Here is a 17,827-nt window from a genome sequence, read left to right on the forward strand (position 1 = left end):
GGTATGCAGCGGGCGCGGCTGCCGGCTGCCCGCTGCCCGCTGCCCGCGACTCAATCGCCAGGTAATTACCGTCGCCGACTGGACACGCTGAAAGATTGACACCACCGCGACCACTCTCGATGACTTGTTTATTGCCCGCCATTAAAAAATAATACATTTTTCTCACCTCCACGTCATAAAACTGCCAAGAATATGCTAAAATTAGTTTCGATATTGGTTTAATCCGTTCGGATATTAGGCGAGCAGGCGCTATTTAATGGTAACAGGTTTCCGTGGAAGGTTTTATCGTAAATATTATTCACAAATTGTGTGGAGCCGCAGCAGGGGTGCTGCCACTCAGCGAGGGGGCGATTTTTCATCGACGCTGCCTCTGCTCTGCCAAACACATTTTTTAACACCTCGCCCCGAACTTAAATCAAATATTTACCCAATATTTAATTTAACTTTTTTCGTATCTTTAGTTGTTGCAAAAGCACCTTTTGACACCACTAACAAATTGGACACCTAAATACATATGTTCAATTCTATCACTAGTACCTACGCTTCCATTAAGTACCTAGTTCTATCACTGAATGAGCAAGAATCATACTACTATCTACTATATTAATGAATAGTAAACCATAATAAGCTTCCTTATTTCGTCCTAATAGAAAACGCTAGACTATCGTAGACCTGTTTGTACAAACAATACTCAGTAAAACACTATGAAACCCACATTACGTGGCAGGTTTAAAATGTGCACAGTATCGTAATAGCATGGTAGTCAAGTAAAGTGATAAACTGATGTGGAATGTCGTCAATAAGTTAACCTTATTAGTTGGTGTGTGCTGAACTCCACGGGTGGTACTGCTACGGGCCCGTTCACACTGAGATATGGAGAACCTTTACTGACCCATTACAATATAAACGGCTGCATAATGAAATTAACTCGCTTCGTCTGAACAGCTCCTTATGATAATCGTCGATCCTTCCCTTCCATGAATATCGAAACTGTACTATTATATCGATATAATTACACCATTTTTTGTATGAACACGTTTCTATAAATGTTTCATCTAAATCTATATTCGGAGGGAATCATGGTGTCTCTTTTGTTTCAGATCACGAAACTAAAAATCGACAGTAATCCATTCGCTAAGGGATTCCGTGACTCTTCACGTCTCACCGAGTTCGAGAGGTAACTATCACATTAATGTCTGCGGTTAGAGGTGTCATTTATTGATACTGTTATGTAGTCCCAGATATTTTTTTCCAAACCAGAGTACTTGTAGCGAAAGAAACTGTTATTTTGTAATGATAATAATTAATTAGATGGACACACGACTGTGACAGCTATTTATTATCACTGCTAAGTGTTCATTAAGCTCAGCTCGTGCTACACAATTCGGTTAGTTCTCTAATCGTACACGCATTGGACACGCTCTCAGAAACAAACATAACTGTCTGATGCTGATTGATATCTCCACGCGAGCAATTATGTCTCAGTATTTATTGCTTCTTAGCCAATCCGATGTATTTAATAGCGGGTGAGCCGACATCAAGTTTCCACCCGTGTAATTTATAATGTAACAATTTCTCTCACCACATTCGCTTTGCAAATACAAGTCTTATTGCTCGCTTTCGCATTTCTAATGCAATTCTATGTTCTCTTTATTATTGGGTGTTTTATTTTTTTTTTGTTTGTCTGTTGAGATACTATATCACGGGGGAGCACGAAAGAACATCAGTCTTCCCCGACGACGCGCGCTACAGCGCCGCCAGTCATAGGTAGATACGATCATACAATCATATTACATATAACTGCTACAACTTTTTCGGATGGAGCAAATGTCTAAAGTGTAACTCCTTACCGTTTCAGGGAGACCATGGAGTCGATGTTGGCAGAACAACACTTCCTACGTTCACCACTCCGACCGTTTGATCTGGATCAACATAATAACAACTTAACGCTGGAGGAGAAGGCGATACTGGCAGCACGGTCACAACTGTTCCTGCGTGCAGCGTACCCGCTGTACGGCGTGCCGGCCGCGGCGCTGTGGGGGCAATGGGCGTGTCTGGCGCCACAGTTGCTGGCACAACAGCATCTCGCAGCCTCTGGGTCCGGCCTGCAGCTGCCACGGCCGGTGTACCCGGGAGCGTTGGGTGCGGGTGGCGCGGGTCCGCAGCCGCTGGCTCAGCACCGATTCTCGCCTTACCCTGCTCGGCGTGCCTCACCAGGGTCCTCACCAGACTCGCTGCGTGACGCCAGCCCGCACCCCTCGCCGCTGCACCCACCGCATACCCCGCACACCCCGCACGCGCCGCACCCGCCTCACAGCCCCACTTAGTGATAAAACGCCGAATAAAAACCTCCCCGAGATCTCCCTGTAATAATATGCGATATTGTATGAGAGTCTTTATATGGAATGTTTCTGAGAAAACACAAAAGGAAATTTGAAGTGCGTCGGTGTTTCGCTGGGAAACGAGATGGCATCGTGAACTTCGATAATTTTATGCGCCGAGAAGTGAATAAACTGAGTGCGAGTGCGTGGAGAACATTTCGAAGTGCGGCCTGAAACGTCCGAGTAGGAACACCGCGCACCGCGCGCTCTGAAACTGTCGTTACTCAGACTGTGAACTTGTATTATATTGTAAAATATTATTTAATTGTACTTTAAATCTGTAATTATTGTTATATGTTCCTAATAGTTTCGTCTCGTAGTGATGGTTTCCGCTAAATTCATGTTATAGCAAATTAGAGAATCTCGCAAAAACTAAGCATTTGATTGCCGTGTACATTTCGTTTGATTTATTTTGTAACTGCAGAGGTTTAATATTGTGCGAGTATTACAGTATGAGCTGTTGATGTCGTGGACGTTGGTATCTCAATATTAGTGGCACTCGACACTACTTGGCTGATTTCATCTTGTTTAGGTAAAATGTGCAATACAAGAGAATTAAAAATTGTTTTAGTGAAACTTAGAAGTTTAGTAAGATATAGATGTATCGATAAATAATTAAATAGTAGAAATTATATTGCTGTCTATGTTTACATTAATTGCTGCATCCAAACTACAAGCGGATGTATAGATGTACCTACACGGTTACTTTGTAGTTAAATTATAGTTATTAAAAATAATATATTGCTAAAGAAAACAATTAAATGTTTGTTAACATATATTTGCTTTGTTTTATTTTTTCCTTTTAATGGGTAAGTTGGAACTTTACAATACAATACAAAAAAATGCAATTTGAGTAATTGTTTTCACTGGTTATGTTATGGGTCCCAGATGTCATCCACCAAGGTTACCGAGGCTCCAGCTCAAAGCAGGAGAAGGAACGGGGTGGTTTTTAGTCAGTAAGAGACTGACACTCCCTCCCGCCTCACCCAAGGCGGGAGAAATCATTGATGAATTTCGCCCCCCAAAAAAAAAACTTGAGGTTCTAACCTAAGAACTAGCATTACCTACATTTAGGAAACAGAGTACAACATGACATGCAAAATTGGTTTACATAAATCGGAAACAAGAAAACTAAAAATAAAAGGCAACGGGGACTACGGTTCGCAGTCGAGCAGGTAGGTTACCTACCTATACGTACCTATATTATATTCTGAGATCAGGTAAATGAGAAAAAAAGGTGATCTTAATTATGATCAATTAATCCTCTGCTACACATAGGCTACCGCCAATAAATTAATATTTAACCCTTCGTCTGTCGGAACGCAGATCTACGCGAGACACAATGTGTTTTCTATTGTGTCTTATATACCGAAAGACAAGAGATTAATATTCATTTCAACATCTTTGATAAGATGCACTATAAATAGGGGAGAAGAATAACAATTATTTTTTATTAAAAATAAATATCTAAAAAACGAATACGAAAAGGTATAGAAATCATATTTATTAAACACATTTTTTTCCCTATAAAAAAGTACTTGATCTTACTACCTTATTATAGTAGAGGGCGAGCTTTATACCAAAAACAGGCTAAAGGGACCAAGGTAGTCTAAATCTGACCAATTCTTGCTCGGCACAAAACTATCAGAATACATCATCGATATCATTATACCTCTTCTCTTCTCTATTATTAAACGCGTACCTAAATAACTTCCTAACCTTCTCTTGCTCCTGAATTTCGAAAATCGAAAACTCATTCACATTGCTACGATCTGGTATCGTAAAGGACACCTCCACAAGATTATTATCTATCTATACCTACGTATAAAAAAGTTATTCAGACAAATTGAGAACATGTATAAACCACTTTATAGCTAAAACGTCACAAAGAAGGATGCATGTGGACGCGATACAGCTCGAGCTTCTTTATACAACTCAGTTCAGTAAGTAGGTAAGTCGGAGCTGCAAACTGCATCGGAGCTGCTGACTGCCTAGCGGGTTACCGGGGCTCCGGCTCGAAAACCAGAAGTAGGAACGGGATGGTTTTTAGTCTATGAGAGTCTGACTGTCTCATAGTTTGTCTTAAAAAAGTACATAATTATATTTTATGTATAAATGTGTAGGTAAGTATATATCATTAATTTTTAAATAATAATACTGAACCTATTTCCCACTTTACGTGGTGGCGAAAAATATTTTTGTCTACTTTTTAGGGAACAAAACATGTTCTTGTATCCAATCTGATACCTAATAATTATGATTACAACCTAGGTATTATGTAAATACTGAAAATGAACCTTACAACAATAATTAACATTACTATCATAATTTTCATCAAGTTCATAATTATTATCGTCGTTTTTGTAAAAGGGAGTTAGTTCACGACAAATTGTTTGTAATTTACTATATGGCCGGTAGATGGCGGTGGGTGTCGCTTTAGTTAGATACTGTAATGTTGTGGAGAAGCTCGCTTCGGAGTTTCGGAAATACGATAGCAAACGAGCTGTTTGCTATACTTAGTTTATTTATATTTCTCTGTTAGGTAATTTATGTTTAAATAGATAGATAGGAACACGTTCCTTCTTTTAGGAATCATCTGATTATCTATTATTATGAATTGTTCAGAATCAAACCCTTGATACGCTGTGTAGCAGCTGATTGCCTACCCATTGCATTATCAGTGTGGTCAAGATATAATTTCAACTTTAGTTACTTATTCGATTTTATTAATTTCCTCAGTTTCCAATTTTACAGCAGCGTGAGAAAATCTAGTTCTTTTATAATAAAAAACATTTCAATTAGCACTCATTTGTCTAGTTAGTGTATAACAGGAAAGTGTGACAGATTGCGAAATGGCAACAAATTAGAGGGACGTCGGGCAATTATGCAAAGCGGCTATAAAGTTATCTTTAGGAAAACAACGGCGTCACCCCACGCCAACTATTCAATTAAAATGAAGCAGTGTCGGGGCAGCATTCGAGTCACATAGGAAGGGTCGACTGACTACATCGAATTAGTTGCGCGCGTGGCTATATTACTGGGACAAATTTCGGGTCTCTAGGGTGCTAGAGAGACCCGCAGGGCCGTGAATGCAACGCTAATCTAATCGGGATTGTACCTAATAAATGTTGTAGCCAGTGACACTGCCACCAAGAATTTATTGCTTGTAAAAGTGTTTCCAATCGCAGTTATTGTTCGGATGACGCTCCAGATAAACTCCGATTGAATTTAACGTTTGACTGAATATTTCATTTGATTTTAGTGCCGGTGGTAATGCTGTTGCTTTAATTAGTTTATTTATTTGTGACAGGGGTTCCTTTGCAAGGGTTTGATAGTGGTAAGTGAACTGGTGTAGTAATTACGTATAGGTCAATCTCTATATATAAAAATCAACTGCTGTTCGTTAATCTCGCCAAAACTCGAAAAGGGCTGGACTGATTTGGCTAATTTTGGCCTTGAATTATTTGTAGAAGTCCAGAGAAGATTTAAATTGTGAGAAAAATGTATGAAGCTTCTATAATACTTATGATTGTACTTATTGATGGACTCGCCTTAACTTAGGTTACTCACTCCATTTTTATACGTGGAAGAGGGTCGTCTTTCTACAGCAAAATTCAAATAAGACCCCCAATTTTACTTCCAATCTACTGTCACGTCCACTACCCTAGCAAATGCAATGCAAGCAATCTAAACATAAACAAAACAATGCCATATCATGCTTACAGCACTAAAATCTGAAACAGCGACCACCTTAGTGAACATAACATGAAGTGAAACATAAGTGAACGTAGATAAGTAGAGACAAAGCCTTATTCAGTGGCTTATCGGGCGGGATGGTGGAGGGTTTGTAATACGGCGTTATTGGCCACTCGACTCATAATCCCCTTTTAACTGCGCATCCCGAGCCGCGGCGACGTGCCTCGAATCTTTATATACAGTTTCTTCTGGTCGCGAACATTCGCACTCCTTAGCTCTGATGTCGACGACACCGCGTTACGTGTTCAGGTAACTTGGGGCTCCAATTACTGTTTTTCTGTAGTTTAGTCTTGATAAGTTTGAAACTTTGGTCGAAAGTATTATTGGTAATGATTATGTTTAATTTACAATTAAAAAAATTGATAATTCCAGTCAATTGTTAACTGCCACATTCATTAGAAAGTAGTTAATAAATACTCAAAAACATTGCTTCCACTTTTCATTGTGATGACACGGCCTATACCGCGCCGCACCGTGCAAGATAGAACACATACATAAGTTCTCTCGCAATCAAACCGGAACAGAATTTTACGATGTAACGTAGACAGTTGAGCAACAGACATACCTTCTGTTTCCAACATTCGGGTTGTAAAGAACAATGTTCTATATCATTTACATAAAGCTTGATTTAATACATAGGTACGGAGGCTGGGAGACAGGGGTGGAGCACCACAGCCGGTGCTAATGTCGCTCGGCGCGGCGAGCCCACACATCTCCACATTTCAGTAAAACTGCAAACGTAACGGGGTAATAAATTCACGTTTATTACCGCAAATATATGTACTCTTACCTTGGCAGTCGCTACCGGAACAAATCGTAGGTCCGTCGTTTACGCGGTATACGCGAAACGTGTGTTATGAAATATTAACGTAAACGCGCGCGTTTGCTGAAACAATGCATATAGAATAGGTTTTTAGGCCTCATCGCTAAGGTGGGCACATTATCAGAATGGAGCGCTAATGGAATTGAACATTTTTATTTATTGCCCGTGTGTTCAATGGTTCGTGGCGTTTATATGGATCCGGTATAACTCACTGTTTATGATTATTTTATTAACACTTTAATGTTAAACGCCTGGTCTATTACGGTAGAATTCATTTAAACGCAGTTATTCAAAACTTAATTAACTATTTTATTACGTATCTACGTTAATATACAACTTGTGCTTACAATCCTTAAAAATCGGTCTTGTCAGTAGTTTCTGCAGCGATCTAATCATTATTCGTTTGTCGCTCTCACTTCAAACAGTGCAGTTCTCAGAGTTCGTAGCGCATATTGCAACTCGATAAAGTTATTCACGTTCAATAACGCGAATGATCTGACTTTTCCCGTTTTTCCTTTACGAATGGCTACTCCCTTCCTCCACCCCCAGTCCGTCACCTCCCCCGACCTCCCCTTGCGGTGCAAAGTTGAGGGCATTAGCGTGTTATCGGCGGCAGCGGCGTGAAGAAGGCGCCCACCTGAACTGCTATTACACCACCCCCGACGACACGACCAATTACGATGGAACCAAATTCCACCAAACACATTGCTCGCTGCAAATGAAGGGCTCAGGAAACGCTACCAAGGAACAACGCATTGTACGCCAATCTACATATTTAGCTACATACTCTCTAGTATTCTTAATAGGTGTAACAGATACTATCTATAAGCGTTGAGATGTGGGGATAGGTGGGAAGCGTGAACGTGTTTTGCAAACCAGCCGAGGAAATAAGGTGTCCCCAATTTTACTTTGTCGACCGCCACTGATAGCAGATAATGTAGTGTTACGAGGGAACTTTGTAAATGGAACCTTTTTCGTTATGTTTTATTCCACGAATGTTATGGTAATTTCGCCGACAGACCTTTGAGAACAAAACATTTTTTTCAAATTGTCTGTTGTTTTAGGAATGTAGATTATTTACTCACCGTCCTTTTTATTTATCGCACGATCATATCGAAGAATAATGGACTGTCCTATACGAGTATACGCATAAACGACACGCAATATGTTTTAGTGTCGTGACGTCGATAATTGTAATTTATTGCGTTGTATTCAAAATGGATTGTTCACATGGAGAATTTCACACGCCTATCGTAATGCATTTCTAATCAAATCCATGCGGCCACAGATATACGCAAGCATCAAGTGTACGGGGCAGAGGTCCCCGCGGACCGCGAGACCATTGACAGGTTATTGATACAAATAGTCCTCCCCTCCCCGCCGCGCCGCCCCCGCCACTACCCCGCGCACCCCCGCCCCCCGACAACACCAATAAAACCTGATTGATATTGTGTAAGTGCGCCCGGAAAATGTGGGAACTCGATTGATGTTACAGCCAAATTCGATTGGAGGAAAATTGAAAAGAACAGTAGTAACAAAGAAACTTTTATTTTATTTAGTGGTATTAAAGTCGAAAGTTGTTTGGATTAGGTGAGGTTTAATGTCTTTTCAGCAACGGGACTCGTATATTGATAGTAGTTGGAGGCGTGAATAGTGTTGTCTAATGGTGGAACTACACGCGCTACTTAAGTGAACAGGTACATGTGTATTGGTAGCTATTTGTAATTACTACTTCCGATGGTTCTGTCCTAGTATACTTACATGTGTGGACTACTTACTACACAATGAAGTAATGTAAATAAATACAAGCAGCGTGTATTGAGGCGTCACCTACATAGAAGATTGTTAGACAAATGACACAATGGCGTTTGATTGTGGCTTTATCTAACGTACAAGTAAAAGTTACTTACATAAAGTGTCTGTCAATTTATTTTATGTAAATAATGTTGGCTATTTGACTGTCATGTCAATCTAATGATACCATGCGTAACGAAGTGAGGTTCTAGTTTAGTAAGTTGTTTTTCAGAATAGAGTTCAGCTAGGCTATTCTGTAACTGTCAAGTGAGCTCGATCGTATTCTTGCCTGTCATTGGTCGAGATTATTCTCACAACCAATGACATGGCGGACCGCGATCGAGTTTACTTCGATCTTTCAAATAAAGGAAGGTTAGAATATCTTCCAGTTCAGCAAACTCATACTAAGGATTTAGCATAAGTTTGCTTTACGTTTAAATTACGTAATCGGAACGAGAACGTATTTGGCGCTCTAATTGGTCAGTTTATTCGAGCTGGCCAATCAGAGCGCCATACATACTAAGTGCTAGAAATGCCTTTATTACAATTTAAACAATAACTGGTGAAAATTTGGTATTCCGTTAATAAGTACCTTTTTGCTTAGTTCTTTGCGGGATAAAAGGCGTGATGTTATGTTAATCTATGAACATTAGGATAAACAGCTACCAACTTACAAGAGTTATCAACCAATTAATCTTCACGGATCACTATAAAATCCGCGTGGGCGTTATTGACACCATTAGGCACCTATCTACTTGTATCGACACAAAAAGGTAGCCAAGAGACATGGACCAGACATGCAAATACCAGTTCCATAGTGGCGACCTCTGGCGTAGGCGGCAATTAACAACTTATAGGCGTGCCAACTGAGACAAGTTGACATGTGAGGTTTTACACCGCTATTATCGAAGGCTATCTATTGTAAGAAGACCGCAAATCAAGTTACCTTATCCGTCTATTTACATCAAAAGACTATCGACTTTATTCTGAAAAGCATAGAGTTCAAAATTTAGTGGAGAATTTTGTCAGTTTTGGGTAGCTTTAGAAGCTGGTGTCCACATAAAACAGTTGCTATTTACATATGTACGTAATATTTGACAGCCATAATGTAAGTTAAGCCTTCAATTATTCTCGTAATGATATTTAATTTGCTTGCTTGTTTAATTGCTATTAGTTACGCGGATGTTATTAGTGCGAAAATTTGTAGGCAGTAAAATTGTTGAACATAGATTATGTACATAAGAGAAATCCGCATGTCATGTGTAGTAGGAAGTCTTGCTTAATTAGCTGTAGGTAAATTGAGAAATCTGTCACGACACGACTAGTAATCTTAAGGACTATTATGTTAGTCGTCACATGATGTAGTCCATCTGTTAAGAATCATTGCAGGTATTTTAATAAAAGTTAGTAATAGTTATTAATTGTATATTAAAAGTTACAAAGTGCCTATAGGGATAGTTTTTTACGCTGAAAGCTCTCAAACTACGCTAACCTAACATTGACATCTAATCTAGACAAAAACGACATAAAACTAAAACATTTATTCTTGCTTTACTTTACAAAACAATAACAAAATTAAATTACAAAATGTATAAAAAGCAGTCACAGTCAGTTGACAATAAAATTCAATTGACAAACGGTAGCAACTTTCACAAATCATTTATCAACGATTGAAAGCCCGCAATAATTGAGACAAGCAACAATTTTGCTTAGTAAGTCCACAGAGGGCAGCCGACTAACCAAAATGGAATTTATATTTCTCCGATCAGTCCTGTTTTTACGGCACACTTGAGGGTTAACGGGTACGAATCGCCACCCCATTGTGGGAAAATATCTATTAAATATTTATGAACGTTATATTGAGCTCTGAATATTACTTGTATCGGCAAAATGTAATGTTTATAGTAATGTGCTGTGCGAGTGCTTTTATTGCTCATAACTGCTGAGCAAAAATTGATACTTATGTCGTAACGTTAAAAAATGTAGTAGGTACATAAGGTAACGGCTGCTTTCAAAGAAATGTTCACGTTACTCCAAATGTTATGTTCGTAAAGGTTAGCGAACGAGCTCTCAAATTGTGGACCACGTGGAAAACCAAAAATATTCATACAAACTGCTACGGCTCGCATAAAAATTAAAAACCTATTTAAAATTCAGTTTGTAAAATCATCACGTATAAATTGTCTGATACAATTACGAAACCGATAATAATTGGCAAACAACATAACAATAAAATCATCGAGCTATAACTATCGATAAGCATTTGCCGAAATCCCCTGTCGCAGGCAATCACGGAGCCGAATGAGGATAGTGCAGGGCCGCATTACAAGCATGGAATAAATCAATTACGGACACCCGCCGCGACAATTACACTTGTAAAGTTGTTTCGTGGTGATTTACCCGCACACACCCTCGCTACATCTACACACCCACACACGCACCACGCCTGACCCCTGACGTTTCGGTAATAAGAGTATCAGTGTCGCTGTCTGTTTCAAACTACACTCACAAGCTTATGATACCCCAATCAGGCGACCCTATGATTTGAGAGAACGATACCTTGACTTCTACGAACGATATTAAACTCTAACTCGTTAGTGTAGAGTTTATTTTTATTGTATTTTCATTCGAAGGAAGAGTTTTCACAAATAAAGCAACGGATTCTGCTGTACAGCAATTTTATTATTATGAAATGAGTGAGTGTAGAGGCGTAAAATTAACTTGTCGGCGTCGCTCTGAGGGAACTTTTACATTGCGAAATGTTTCCACTGAGATGTTACGGGCGGGGTGAATGATACTTTATACAGCTGTTGTTGTATCATTAGGTAGGACTGACTTATAAACTAATTATTACCATATCTAAATTTTATTGACACCGTAATTTGTTTTGCGGTCAACCATTTAGTAGGACTTTGAGTCAGAATTTGTGATGCTAACTGTTTTATTTTAACTGTTGCAATCTACTATTAATATGTGTAGTCCAGTAATTAAGTATTCTTTTTAGCTCAAAGATAAGCTAACACCCCATGACATAGTACTAAAGACGGACAGAAAGATACCATACCTAGTATTTATCTACCACCACATTCAGGGCATATTTAACTTCACATTCAACACAAAAGTCATTCAAATGGCTATGAAATTAACTTTTTTGTAACAAGCCTCTTAAATGTGTGAACATTGTATTCTTATAAACGGTTTCCATTAAATTAGTCATTCATTAAAGTGCACATGTTCAAGGATCAAGTAATTGCCGGCTTGTAGGCCTCATAATTACTAATTAAGTATCGATGCCACATCGACAGATCAAAGGCAAAATGGCAGTAATACGTACCTAATAAATGGATGAACTTGAATACTACTTACCAATAAAAATATGGGTGGGATAGGTAACATTTTATTATCTGTTCTATTAGTTGCTTTTTTATTGTTTAATATAATGTTAAGAATGTAATATTCGATTAAGTCTTAAATCATTAAAAATTATGTCCAATTATAAATTAATTATTATTTATGTTGTCGTCATTTTATTGCGCTGTGCAAGATGTCGCAGGCTGTATTCCGGCACAAAACTATGAGTATTTTTTTATGTGAGGTGGTGATCGCGTCTTCGAAGAAAACGTACGAATGGATTATTTACTCCTTTAGACACTACGGCAACTTTTGTTACGTCCGTCATTACATTACTGACATTAACTTTTACTTTATATTTCTTTTAGTTTGGTTTTTATAAATTTCCAATAGTGTAACGTCTATAAATAAGCCCAAAACGTGGTGGTGTGCATTTATCTTATAGTTACCACTTATACGTATTACAGTAATGATGGAATTTCTTTCCATTCGAAACTACGGTTAGGTCACGGTTTGAGTTTTCAAAAGGACCTAATTGAAATAGATAGGTAATTGCTTTGACTTCGACTTTACCTTTATAAAGACATCATAACCATATATAGATACACATGCCGTAACAACCAAGTACCTACGTTTAATTTGTATCGCTAGACCTATCCCTTTTCGGGGATAAAAGGCATAATGTTATTATACCAGCAACTTTATAGCAACATGAGCATAACTTGCACAGCTTAGTTAGCGGATTATTTTAGCTTAGCTCAGGTGTAGCTGCAAGTTTAGCAGTCGCCACATTCACGAAACTCCAACGTAGTAGTTTGTTGGCAACGCTTGCCTGAAACAGCTTACGTTTTTCAGTTTAATCAGTTTTCAATTCGTTGTGAAACGGCACAAGATTTAATATAATTTTATTATTATCTGAAAATTTATCATTATTGATAATTTTAGTATCTGAAAATGAGTGCTATACCAGCCATTTTGTTAATAGTCAAATTAAAAATGATTGATTATGAATTCTTTGGTTAAGCATTTTTTTGTTCGAAAACAACTTAACATACTGAATTGTATTCACAGAATCATTTACCTAATATGTACATGCAATGCACCTGTTGTTAAGAAAAATTAGCGAAAAACACAGGCGAATAAATTCTCCAGTAAACAAGCATTGGTAATAAAATAACTCAAAGTTTTACGATACGAGTTTCCTTTAACATTTCATTGGTATTTCTATATAACGTAAAAGTTCATGTCAAGATACATATCGAAACACACTCATACACATCCTTGCTTAAAAAAAACTGACAATCTATGAATAAACAGGAAGCAAGTATCACCATTATAATTTTACTAGCTACTTCCGCGCGGTTTCACCCGCTCTGCTTGGCTCCTATTGGCCATAGCGTGATGTTTTATAGTCTATAGCCTTCCTAGAAAAATTCACTATTCAATACAAAAAGAGTTATTCAAATCGGACCAGTAGTTCTGGAGATTAGCGCGTTCAAACAAACAAACAAACAATCAAGCAAACAAACTCTTCAGCTTTATAATATTAAGTATAGATTGTAAAGAATTTAAAACAGTGTCTTGTATTGACATCGTAACGCTAGACTTTCTAGAAAACTGGTGTTAGTGTTAGGTGTCGGTATAATGTTGCAAGCCCATAAAATTTTAACACGTAAACACTTTGTTTGTGACTATTACGCTTTTATAGCCTAACGTACATTACATTTATATCGAATATCCATGTTCGTTTTTTTTTCACCTCGCTTTCATTACTCTGGAAAAAATAACGTATAATGTTTGATATTACTGGTCGTAGGAAGTTTTCGGTTCGTGCAGAACTGGCATGAGAAATTTTACGATAACAATTAAAAATATTGACTTAGAATGCAACGTTACGCCTTTTATCCCCGAAGGGGTAGGCAGAGGTGCGCATATCGCTATACCATGTACGCACTTTACACCATTTGTGTTATAACTTTATAAGTCTCATGTAACAAGGCACTAATATAATACTGGGTACAATTTCAGACTCCGTGCTTCTACTGAGAAATTTTCGAAATATCGAAAAAAGCCTAGCATTACTTTGCCCGACCGATCGAACCGAATCGAACCCGAGGCCCCTTGTCCGGCAGTCGCACTAGCGACCACTCGACCAACGAAGCAGTCACTTAGGTATAAAAATATAAAATAAATAAAGGTTAATAAACTACGTTATTAGAAAGCATCTAGGGTTCTCATCGGGACAAAAAGGTGGTTTGAAAAAAAAATGATATGTTGTTCTGCACATATTTTGTGATCGACGACGCAGTGTAAGCATCGTAAAACTCGATGCCTTAGGAATGTGAACAGACCCTGAACGTGTTCAAATAACAACACCTTTTATTTTACAGCCTACATAGTCACCAATCCACAGGTTTTGCAACATAAACTTTGATAACAAAATAAACTAACAAGCAGGAAGTTCCTCGAGATCTGGCTTTTAATAGTTCTATTTATTTAATTTCCCATGCTTTTTCCATGGGATTATTTTACATGTAGTTCACATAAAATCGTATTAAAAATTAAATGCGTTCGTTCTTTGTGAATTTCTAATCATACATGACAATTAAATAAAAATCTGCTCGCGTGTTTATAAGCGAACCTACAAATCGGAAACTGTATAACTTTGGTGATTTACAAATTCTAGAGAGGTAAAAATATATACTTATGTATGTAGTTTAGTTCCTGTTATAAGGAGGTCCTTACTAGTCAGGTGACTCAGTGACTATTTGAAAAATAAAAACTAAAGCGCTACTATTTAACTTAACGCGCGGATTGGCGCCAAGTGTAAAACTATGCATTTAGTGCTAAAAACATCCTTGTGCCTGTTTTTAAACGGTTTCATTTATTTTGACCTATTTGTTTGTTTGGGTTAAGTTTAGTAATTGGAATTTCACAACATTCCTGACAACAGATCAATCTGATTTTTGGTACACACTCTTATTCTTGATGACCATACACATTAAAACCGTTTAACATAATTTATTTCATGTTTTACTTGTTTTTCAAGTTAACAAGTTAATAATTACTATTGTCTATATAAATTCTAAAGTAAATAATAAAAATTTACTTCAATATGCATAAAATAAATAATAATATGAAATGATGGTTACGGTAACTCGTTTACAATGTAATTTATAGGTATTATCTAGACTCCATGATCGTGACAAAAAGTTAATTAAGACCTTACAATGGAACCACTTAACTTCTTATTTATTACTGGAAAAACGTTATCATATATTGACATATGTCTGTAATAACAGTTGCAGTAATGACACGGTTATAATTAACTTCTTAGTAAAACCTATATCAGATTAAATTTCATTTAAAAGTATAATACATTTTTCTCGTAAGCCACGATTATGAGAAAAATACAATGTGCACGTCTGTTGCAAAATAATACTACTAACAAAATACTTTTGAATGCACGGTTGACGTTGTGGCTAGGTGACAAACTGGCTGCCGTCCAACGTGTCGCAAGTTCGATTCCCGCACGAAACAACTCTTTGTGTGATCCAAAAAATTGTATTCCGGGTCTAGGTGTTATGTGTATGTTTATAAACGCACCCACGACACAGGAGAAAATATTAGTGTGGGACAACATTTTATTTAAAAAAAACTACTCGTTAAAAGTTACACTTCGTGGAAATTAATTAAAATTCAATGCAAGACTATATAACCTGGTAAAAAGTGTTAAAGAAAAAGTAAGTATACAACTAACAGTCTACACCCTCAAGCAATAACTGGGATAGTCGTTTATATTTAGTACATTCACAAATACAGTACAATAAATAAAATATCAGTTTGGACCGTTACTCTTTCTTTGAGAGGGGCAAATCATCCAATGACTTCTCCCGCCTTGGGTGAGGCTAGAGGGAGTGTTTTTGCTGGCTAAAAACCAGTTCGTTCCTACTACTGCTTCGAGCCGGAGCCCCGGTAACCCGCAGCTCGACTTGGCATCAGCTCTACTGGGCCCCAACCGTTACTCTACATTGGTAAAAGTACTCTCTACTGCATCAACAGTTTTTTATTATTAGGGGCATTCTATCCGTACCATAGACCAGAGACCATAATGTCATCGACTTTGTTTTGAAAGGAAGTATCACTCACTATTTAGTTACTTATAAAATTAAATAATAATTAGTGTAATATTCTACAGCCAGTTATTACAACAATTTTATGCATAGAATACCATCAATAACAGTCTCCTTTGTCGAAATATATTTTATTTTGTCCATTAAGTTCACAAAAGAAGTAATTACGTTTTATAATTAAACGAATGTCATTGTTAATTGGCCGAGGCGATGAAAAAGTGGGCGGTGGCGTGTTGATGTGTTTAATGCAAATATTGAACGTTCAAATGAAGCAATATATTAAAAAGGTCGCCGCCGTTTTATTGCGACTTTCGATTGCCGTATTAATCGTTGCAATTTATTTTTTGCTTTAGTTTAATGAATAAATACAAATTAAGTAGCTTTAGTTGCCATTTGTCGTTGTTTAAATGGTGTCCTATTGCGTTTAGTTTTACTATGTTAACTTAACATTAGTTTAGAATTGATACTGTTTCATGAATACACAAACACGCCCTACTACTTTCCTAACTATTCACTTTAAAACCCAACTCACCTCCAAACAACAATAAAGAAATAAACCACCGAAATGAATCACACAATCACAAAAATACATCTCAAAAGAAAAAAACTGTTTAAGATTCCGTGTCACATCGAAAATCATTCGTAATATTTGATAAATTCGAGGCGATTGTCTGGCTCGGCTTTGATCGTTTTCTTCAACGCGGCTTCGTCTTGTGGGCTTAGTGGTAGCTTGATGGATGGACGCCGTGGGAGTCGCCACAATGGTGCCGAAGATAGTGGCGCGATAGCTTTCGGCAAACCGCGGCGTCACCAAGCGGCGATCGTATCTCAGTTGCGCACATTGTGACAAGTCACTACGGATCGTCTGGTGACGGTTGACGACTCAAGACTTATGTATATGTAAGCAAATATTTTTGGAGCTTAGCTACGCGTATCGAATGCGGGCTATGTGCTACGTCATCCTGCTACGGTTTCGTAGCAATGTCTTTTGTTTGAATTATCATTCGTAACTTACTAAGTTATATTTAATTTGGAATAGCACTCGTGCCCAATACAATGCACTTAAGTACTATCTATTGTCTTTACCTTTAGTACTATAGTATAGTTCTCCATTTCCTATAAACTTTGTAGGAGATCAAATCATAGCATGATTAGTGACTGCTGTGAGGCATTAAGAGATATTCTATCGCTATCCGCAGACTCTATGAGCACACTTATCTCCTCCACATCCTGCACTATGATATATGACCTAATATTTTACATAATCATATCTCTAGGCTATATACAAACCAGTACACGATCAGAATCGTCATGGAAGGTGCTGCGATATCAGACCAGACCATTTCTATAGCTTCCGTGCTTTTGTTACAAGAAACAGTTAAGTATCTAATTTATTGACAGCGTTTTGTTACATTATATTGGGCATTTATTACGATACTTAATGGACTGCAACCAGATCTGTTATTGTTATGAAGCATTCGGCACATTAAACTATAGAGTTAAAATTATCAAGTAACAAATTAGTTAATTAGTTTGGGTACATTAAGCAGAGTTCGTTGTCGAATGTGTTGATACCAAAGGTGTTTTGT

General features: G+C 37.6%; 1 protein-coding gene across 2 annotated transcripts in view; it reads left to right on the forward strand.

Annotated features, from left to right (window-relative positions):
- The window catches only part of LOC118273442 (T-box transcription factor TBX20), a 34,252-nt gene extending 31,093 nt beyond the window's left edge, over positions 1-3,159 (forward strand). The window contains exons 5-7 of one of the 2 annotated variants that reach the window (XM_035590414.2): positions 1,101-1,177; positions 1,693-1,767; positions 1,859-3,159. In XM_035590414.2, coding sequence (XP_035446307.1) covers positions 1,101-1,177; positions 1,693-1,767; positions 1,859-2,327 — 621 coding nt within the window. In that variant the 3' untranslated portion in view covers positions 2,328-3,159. The remainder of the gene's footprint in view (positions 1-1,100; positions 1,178-1,692; positions 1,768-1,858) is intronic. The other variant, XM_035590417.2, reaches the window with a different exon arrangement.
- Positions 3,160-17,827: the final 14,668 nt, after the last annotated feature.

Source organism: Spodoptera frugiperda, chromosome 1, assembly GCF_023101765.2.
Source record: "Spodoptera frugiperda isolate SF20-4 chromosome 1, AGI-APGP_CSIRO_Sfru_2.0, whole genome shotgun sequence".
Lineage (NCBI taxonomy): Eukaryota > Metazoa > Arthropoda > Insecta > Lepidoptera > Noctuidae > Spodoptera > Spodoptera frugiperda.